The sequence below is a fragment of the Bombus vosnesenskii genome, unplaced genomic scaffold, assembly GCF_011952255.1.
Source record: "Bombus vosnesenskii isolate JDL3184/JDL3185 unplaced genomic scaffold, Bvos_JDL3184-5_v1.1 scf7180000013571, whole genome shotgun sequence".
Classification (NCBI taxonomy): domain Eukaryota; kingdom Metazoa; phylum Arthropoda; class Insecta; order Hymenoptera; family Apidae; genus Bombus; species Bombus vosnesenskii.
Genome location: NW_022883128.1, coordinates 37292 through 46311, shown reverse-complemented (window position 1 = coordinate 46311; position 9020 = coordinate 37292). Strand labels below are relative to the sequence as shown.

The 9020-nt window shown below is 37.7% G+C and overlaps 1 protein-coding gene across 1 annotated transcript; it reads right to left on the bottom strand.

Moving 5' to 3' along the window:
* Positions 1 to 6266: 6266 nt before the first annotated feature.
* On the bottom strand, positions 6267 to 8427 carry LOC117238605 (putative uncharacterized protein DDB_G0286901). Its single transcript, XM_033503632.1, has 5 exons — positions 8247 to 8427; positions 7935 to 8161; positions 7119 to 7852; positions 6659 to 6873; positions 6267 to 6508 (listed from the first exon to the last, which is right to left on the bottom strand). Exons 1-5 carry the CDS (start codon positions 8425 to 8427, stop codon positions 6267 to 6269), a joined length of 1599 nt encoding a protein of 532 aa, XP_033359523.1.
* Between the last annotated feature and the right edge of the window lie 593 nt (positions 8428 to 9020).

Below are 9020 nucleotides of genomic sequence, written 5' to 3'. Positions count from 1 at the left end.
TACACAAAGAGAAATAAGAAATACTCTCAATTGACAAAATGGCACCAAAGAGGAAGGTGATATCGTCTCTGGGAGGGAAGAAGATAGTTCAAAGGAAAAAGCCTAGATAGGGTGAGCCTATATGTGTTTGTGTGAGTGGTTCTCCAGGTTCACCCCGACGGTTATCATACAATTGGAAAAACGACGGGAGGAAGGTCCTAGGGCCTCCTATCGCACGGTAAAAGCGACCAGGGACCACTTACATGGAGATAGCGACATGGACCCAAATAACTCTCGTAGTAGAGGAAGCAAACCTGCAGGAGATGTCAGAAAATATAAGCAAAAGGGCGATAGGCCTAGAAACGGAAAGTAAATTAGAAGAAATTCCGATAATACCTATAAGTAGAAAAGGTATTACAAGGATGGGAGACCCGTTCAAATCGGAACGAAAGTTGGCGAGGAGTCCAATTGGGAGAGAAAAAAAGGGACAGAAAAGCGAAATGGAAGTCGATTCTCCAGCAGAATCAACGGGCCAAAGCAGCTACCAAAACCCAGATACGATGAAACACAGAAGATGCAAAAAATCAAATAAAGAGATTAAAACTTATACTAGGAGGAAATATAGGAACAACAAGAGTAATGGCGAAGGAGGTACGGAAAAACTATCCTCTGAGGAGGAAGAAAATGTTACAATACTGTTACGTCGAGTACTTCTCTACCTAAACCAAGCCCCACGCCGCAGGCACGACGGCAACTACATGTCCACATATCCTTACTTAGACCCTCAATAAACCTAAAGATCCACCATAAATCAGAGTATTTCTAAAAATCAAGATTCTCAAATCCCGTAAATGTCTTTGGTTTATGGTCCTTAAAGCATTCCTTAGGTTTATTTTTCATTCTTAAAAATTACGGAAAAAGCGGGTTTTTCCCATGAGCAATGTCACCCACGAACCACGTTGGTAGGAGGCTTCCTCCACCTATCTTCATTCATTAACGTTATTCTAACCAATGGGCATTGCTGATCGTTGTCTTCACTTTCCTAACGAAAAGTGTGATCAACGAATCCGCTTTCTTCGTACTTAAAACTTCGTACTTAAAAGTGGCGGTACTCGACGACTGAACTTTCTGACGGCTTCACGACATAAAGCGTTATATCATCAAAGCGTAAGGCCGACATGCCTAATGTACCGTCGATATCCCTACGGTCCTTCTGCCGAATATTCAGAAGAATGCATACGCGGCAACGGTCGCGGACGTCTAACGAACGCTTGCGTAGTGGGGATATCGAGGGGCAATAAAAGAAAAGAATTTGTCCAAAAATTCATTCGGTTTTGAACAGCGAAGTGCGAAGGGTAGAGTGTAACAGTATAACAAAGTAACAAAGTATAAATCGCAAATACTCGTTAAATGCTCTTCGCGTAACTCGGTAGATAACTCGTGATAACACTTGGATCGCTCGTTAATACAGAAGGATGCTCGTAGATACTCGTGGAGCTAGGGATCATACGATCAAAAACTACACCAATGACCCTAGGTGCGCAATGTACGCGGAGGAAAATAGGACGAACCTACAGTACGTGACAGGATCGCTGACCTGCCCATTAATCAGAGATAAAATAAACGAAACCAAACAAAGAAGAAGATAAAAATAGTACAGATTAACCCAAATAAGTGTAGGTTGGCACAAGAACTAATGTATCAGTATGCCTGCGAAACCAAAGTGGATGTGGTTTTCATCTCAAAACCATACCAACAGTGGGCATACTGGTACAACGACGATAAGGGGAATACGTGTATTTGGGTCATGTTATTTAAAGGGAAATATCCGGACGAAATCACCTTGGATAAAAGAAACGGGTTGATACGAATAGGTGTCAATGATAAATTTTGCATAAATGGATATTGTTCCTTAATATGAACATACACCAATTTAATATATATCTAAACAAATTGGACTCTATGATAAAGACAACAAAGAGGATTCACCCTACGATAATGATCGCAAGGGACTTCAATGCTAAGTCTACCGCATGGGGTGGTAATAAAACCACAGAGGAACATATCAATTAGATATTGTAGTAAAAAATGAAATGGTACCCAATAAGGTACATAAGAAATATACGTTTTACAAGAACGGGAGAACCAGCTTTCCAGATATAATTAGTACAGACAGAGAGGACTGGCTAAGAAACACAAAGTAAGATACCGAATGTGTTTTCAGTCTCTGATCATTTGTACGTCTTACATGGATTTCAAAAAAATAAGACGAGAAGCGTTATCGAAAATTTTAAATATTCAACAAAGGGAATAGATCCCGATAATTGTATTTTAGGGTTTGATGATAATTTTGATAAATTATTTATACAAAATTCGAATGACGAGGAGGAACATGGAAAACGTTTGCAAAAAGCTATGGAAATGATATGTGTCTCCAAATTGAGAAAGACATATCCCCCGACTGGAAAGAGCAATATCAACTACTGGTGGAATGAAGAGCTAAAGACGCTCAGAACAGAGGCCCTCAAGAAAAGACGATTAGCTCAGAGAGGTAGAATTAGAAGAACATAAGACGTGAATCAATTGATTCAAGAATATAAAAAGAACAGAAAGGAATTGAAAAATCGGATCTTTAAAAATAAAGAGAAAGGATCTGAGCCCTTGAGGGAGGCCTTATCGGATTATTATATCCAAAATAGCCCGAAAAATCTCAACAGACGGCTTTCACAAGGTTAACAGGATTCTGAACTAATCTCTGGACAAGTCTTCCAGACTAAACCGATCAATCAAGTATAAGAACAACAAGAACAACAATTATATCCAAAATTACGGTGCCCGTAACGGTATAATATTAGACGAAGATCTGGAAGCAGCAATGATAAAGATAAACCCCAATAAAACCGTTGGGGCAGTCATCTACCCGGTGTATCATTATACCGGGGACAATTGTAAAATTAATAGTGGGAAAGAGAACAAGGAGACTCTTTACCATAGCGAAAGAAGTAAACAAAACAGGTAAGATCACAGCGATATGGAAGATGGCGAGGGTAGTTCTCGTATCGAAACCGGGAAAAAACCGGGAGTGCTTTCAGCACTCAGCAATCTGGGAGCACACATTTAATTCCTTAACCTACAACGTCGACCTAGACTCGTGGTACGTCCTTCAGGCCAAACACAAAGAACATGTGCGAAAAACGTGGTACGTCCTTCGAGCCGATTATAAACAACACTTTTATTTCTTGGCTGCACTCGGACGTGCAAATATATTTTCTTGAAAAATATTAGAAAGATACCCTTAAAAATGTCTTCAATGTCGCGGCCGAGGATAGAAAGCTGCCTCACCAATTACTAGTACTACTGAGAAACTACCTTTCAGACAGAAAAATAACAATAAATAACTAAGGTGGAGCAGTTAAAAGAGGAGTCTACGCTGGGTTCCCAGAAGGATCAATTGTCGGTCAACTCCTCTGGCATATAGTTTACGATGGCCTCTTACGTAAACTACAAACCATTAAGAATCTAAATGCGTCTACGACCTTGCATTGAGCAGCGATACTGTGAGGAGAAATAGAGGCGGTAACCCGATGGTGTAACGAGACGGGACTACATTTGGCTCACGAAAAGACGGAGATTACCCTACTCACGGTGAAGCGAGTAACCAAAATATTCGATATAAATATTGGGGTTACTCGTTAACCACGAGAAAGGATATCACATATCTTGGAGTTCAATTGGACAAATGGAAGAAGGTACACTCGACATCTCGAAAAGGTTTGCGGTAAGGCAGCTGCCCTAGTGGAAACTTTGAAGACCTCTTTGCCGAACGTCAACAGATTCACCGACTTCATTACGGAACTTTATTACGGAGTGTGCGAGTTGGTGGTGCTTTATGACGTGTCAATATGGGCCAGAGCCCTGGCGATAAAAAAAAATAAAAATAAAAATATACTGAAGAGGGCACAAAGAGTTGTGGTAATACGCACTTCTACCTCTTACAGAATCGCTTTTCACACAGCACTGTGTGTACTTACGGTCACAATGTCTTTACATCTAAAAGCAGAGCTGCGTACGGAAAGTTATGAACTACGAAAGATAGGATACCAAGAGCGTTACAATACTTGCTCGAGAACAAGAGGTTCGACGAGTACGTCAACTGATAGGGCTAGAGGAATCGAACACCTAATGGAAGAAAGATGGAAAGAAGAATGGCTCTATTACAGGGAAGATAATTGGACAAGAGGATTGATTGATAACCCCTGCATATACAAGGACAAGAGCGGCATACAGATCACTACACCATACTAATCTTGAGTGGGCATGGTATCTTTAATTCATATCGTAAAACGATGAAGAAAGAGACCCACTCACGATGCTGGGTTTGTGATGCAGAATATGATATAGAGCATGTCCTGTTCAATTGCCCAAATAGACCTATGAAAGAACATTATTAGAAAATTACGTCGACGAGATATTGATAACCAACAACATTGTCGAAGTGGTTGTCAATAAGGAGGAGTATTGGTTTAAATTCCAAGGACTATCCCAGAGAATTATGAAGATCAGACAAGCTCAGAAGAACGCCGAGAGACAAAGAAGAGTGCGAACAGGAAGATGAATTTAGTAGATAAATATAAAACAGAGAGAAGACCCGGAAGTAATGCCGAGAGGTGGTTTCGGGATTGGTCTTCCAGTACCTGTGAAGGATCGGAAGAGGAAGGGTTTTTAGTGGGTAGAAACCTGAATACAACACCTCAATCTCTGCTGATGGGTATGCGTAAGTGCATTTTTCCTTCCTCGTACCAAAAAAGATATATGTTGATGTACACAAAAATATAAAGTGACGATTGTGTTACTCATATACGTAAGTTGTGTTACATATTTAGTCTAACATATTAACATATTAATGTCAAAAAACAGTTTAAGAGATATTTTAACTTTCCTGTTCTGAAAATAAACTATTAAGAAATAAAACATTTCCGTTCCCGATATTTTTTAAAATTAACAAGAAACAAAACTGGTTTAGAAGGGATGCGTTAAGCGGTTGTAAAGTATTCAAAGTAATGAAGTATTCTATTATTTTTTATGCTCTATAAGAATTCTATTCTATTATTCCATTATATTGTGTTCTATGTGAATAAATATAATGAATTAAATAGTAAGTAAAGTGTCACGCAAGCATGTTTTTTTTTATTTAGTTGTTTACATTCACGATTTGTCCGATTGGGACATTTGGTAGAATTTTTTGGCTGTTTGATTATCATGTGGGTGGCTACCCCCAGCGGGGTACCATCTTCGTGTTTGTTAGATTATATCCTTTATGAGATCTGTTGGGTGTTTCCTTTTTAGTCTTCTTTCCATGCTTGATTGATTGATTCCGAATGTCCTCGTTTCTAACGTACCATGGCGCGTTTACTATTGTTCTAAGAACTTTAGCTTGCATTGTCTCTATTTTGCTTATATGGCTCATTGCTGCTATTCCCCACAGTGGTATTCCGTACGTCCAGATTGGATTTATGTCCATTTTATATATTTTAGTTTGTTTTCTATGCTTAGTTTGGATTTTCGACTTGTTAGCCAGTACATTTGTCTCCTTGCCGTATGTATTTTGTCTGTTATTGATTTGATATGCTGTTTCCATGTGGGTTGTGTATCTATGTGGAGTCCTAGGTATTTGACTTGCCTTGTTTGTATTATGTACGTGCCGTTAAGAAAGATGTTTGGTGGTATCTGTTTTCGCAGTGTGAATGTAATATGGTTGCATTTACTGGCATTTGCTTTAATTTGTTTAACTTGTAGCCATTTTTCTATTTTTGTGATATGTTCTTGTAGTAATGTGACTGCTGTTACAGGGTTAGTGTGCCTGACTAGTATCGCTGTGTCGTCCGCGAATGTCAGTATTGTGCTATTGGTAGTTGTTCGTATGTTAGCCGTATATAGTGTGTATAGTATTGGTCCTAAGACGCTTCCTTGCGGAACCCCTGCCTTGATGTCTTTGACTTCGGAGTATGTGTCCTTGATTTTTATTACGGAGGTTGCTGCTGAAGTAGGATTTTATTAATTGGTATATTTGCTCCGGGAATTGTTTCCTGATTGTTTGTAGTAGGCTTTCGTGGTTTATTTTGTCAAATGTTTCTTTTATTTTGTTTTTCATTTCCTTTGCAAGTTTGTTTAGGTGTTTTTTGTTTTCTTTTGCTCTATGTTTTTGCCATTTTGCTTTCTCTTTTCTCGTTTCTCTAATTTTTTCGAGAATATTTGGTGGAATTATTTTTGTTTGTCTGTTGGTTGGTTCAGGTATAATGGTTGTCCATGCTGCTTCTTGGATAGTTTCTGTCAATACTGTTACTGCCTGTTTGATGTGTTCGGGTGTTTTCAATGGTATGTTGCAGTTGATTTTGCTCTCGATTATTTCTTTGAATGTTTGCCATTTTGGTGGTTTTATTGCATGTTTCTGAATTGTTGTGAAGTATTGGTTTGTTTCTGTATGTAATTATTATGGGTGTATGATCGGAGGTAAGCTCGAGGCTGGGTGCTGTATTTAGTTTATTTGCGTTTAGTCCCTTTGTAACTGCAAAAACAAGTAGGTCAGGTATTCTGCTCAGGTCTGTCGGCCAGTATGTCGGTCTTCCCGTGGATAATATATTGAGATTATTGTTTCTAATGTAGTTTTCCAAGGTTCTACCTCGAGGTGTAGTGATTATTGATCCGCATAGTGTGTGCTTTGAGTTGTAGTCTCCCGCTGCGATAGACTTGTCACCTAAATGTTGAAAGTACTCTTCCCACATTTGTGATGTAATTTTGTGTCGCTGTGGTACATATACTGCTGATAGCTGTAAATAGTTGCTGCTAGTTTGTACTATAACGGTGGTTGCTTGGATATATTCCTTACTAACTTGGCTGTGTAAATGGTGTTTAATGTCGTTTCTTATTATTACTGCGGTCCCTCCGTGTGCTTTTCCTGAGGGATGCTTGGTATCATATATGGTGTAGTACGATATTTTTTATATTATATTATATACGATATTATTGTTATACACGAATGTTTTAGTTTCTAGAGCCCTTTATTGTAGGCCGTTAGAGTTCCAGGCTGCTATTTTAAGCATTTTTATTTTTTGCTTAGCATGTTTGTAAGAAGTTGTAACATGACTATGATTTGTTGCGTTTGCTGTCTGAGGACTGCGTTTTGTTCGCTTATCATTTTTGTTAACATTTCAGTATTCTTGATGGATTGCTTTAGTAGTTCTTTGGTTTCTGTAGCGTCATTCATGTTATTATTCTGGTTTTGATTGTCTAAGGGTGTTGATTGTTTGGTTACTTGCGCGTAGCTTCGGCTACCGTTGTTGTTGGTATTATTATGGTTGATATTCGTTACGTGCTGTACATTTCTTGATGTCTCAATTTCTGCGCTGTCTTGTTGTTTGTGATAGTTATTGTATGTCCTGTTCCGAGGCGGCGGAGACAGTTTACGTTGAAGTTGTTTTCTAACTATACATCCTTTGTAGCTGGCTGGGTGGTTTCCACTGCAGTTGTAACAGTTTATATAGTTTGTTTTTCCCGTGTGTGGGCAGTTCATTGTTAGGTGTTTTCCTGCCCATTTGACACACGTCGGGTTTCTGTTGCAGTAATTTTTTGTATATCCATATTTTTGACACCGCATACATTGCGGTATGTCTTTTTTGTGTCTCAGTGGCTCGACTGTAATTATTGTGTTTAGAACTTTTTTAACTTCGAAAATTTCCTTGTTATTGTTTTTAGGTTCAAGTTCTATTAGAAATAGCGGTAATGGTTGTTTAGTATCATATCTGGTTATGTTATTTATTGTTCTTATCTGATGTCCGACTTTGGCTAATTCCTCGTATATGTTACTTGTATTTGTCTTTGGTTGTAATCCTCTGATTACTACTTTGTAACTTTTATCAGTTTTAAGTTGGTAAATATGATACCCGGCGTACTATTACCTGATCGAATTTAAGTTGTTTAATGGTGTAATTTTCTTTTCCTGCCGTGCTGTTTAACAGATCAATTAGGGGGTCTATTATTTTAGCATCTATGTAGATTGGTGTTGGTTTAGGAATGTGTGTTATTGGTTTTTCAGCTGGGTCTGAATCTCTTCTGGCAGTGAGCTGAAGGAGTTTTGTAGAGGAATTTCCTATAGCCATTGTTGCCTTTCTGTTTCGATAGCCCTCTTAGCATTTGTGTTTGAAGTTATTTTTCGTTTTTGCTGGGAGTTACAGTCTTCCAGCTTTCGTTCTGATGTGGAAGATCATTACTGATATTATTCTTTTCGTCATTATTTTGTGTAATTTCCATTTCTACTTCATTTATAACTGAGCAGTCACGATCTTCGTTTGTTGATGGTTTTGTGTTTGTTCTATCTACAGCTCTGTTTATAAAGTATGTTTCGCCTTTGTTTAGTATTGTTATTGGTGGTATTTGTTGCATATTTTCCATTGTTTAGCGATTGGCTTTGTCTTGAGTCACTTTGTTTTCCTCACTTGTAGCACTTACGGAGGCACTGATTCACATGTCCGCATAGCTCGACTGCTCGGGCAGAATTGTGCAAGCATGTTTTTTTATTTTTTTTTATTTATTAAAATTTGCAATCAATTCTCGCATTGAGAATTTTCATTAATTTTTTCTGGCGTGGCGGAGTGACATGGCTAATTATTTATAATAAGTTAATACTTATTATAGATAAGTATAATTTACAAGTAAGTATTATAAATAAGTAAATATTACTTAATATAAATATCTAATTAAATCTAATGTTTAGGTCTTAGGTTACTTGTCCAGTTCAATGATAACCATATTTGCACTAGTTTATGTCTTCTCTATTGCATAACGACAATGTGTAATCCAAACGAAGTTTCGTTTCACGCCCCTAACCCTAATTCTAATGTAGACCTGACATATATATATATATGTATTAAGTATTGCATTGTATATATATATATATATATATATATATATATATATATATATACAATTCTAATGTAAACCCTAATGTATATATATTGTAAGTAAATATATATATATATATATAT

Excerpts from the sequence above, each read along its gene's own strand:
- LOC117238605 (XM_033503632.1), bottom strand. The coding sequence starts at position 8,427 with ATGGAAAATATGCAACAAATACCACCAATAACAATACTAAACAAAGGC. Across the intron at positions 6,874-7,118 it reads ACGCAACAAATCATAGTCAT|CCAAGTTAGTAAGGAATATA; the intron begins GTTACAACTTCT and ends CCATTTACACAG. Across the intron at positions 6,509-6,658 it reads AATAATCACTACACCTCGAG|CACCCAGCCTCGAGCTTACC; the intron begins GTAGAACCTTGG and ends AACTAAATACAG.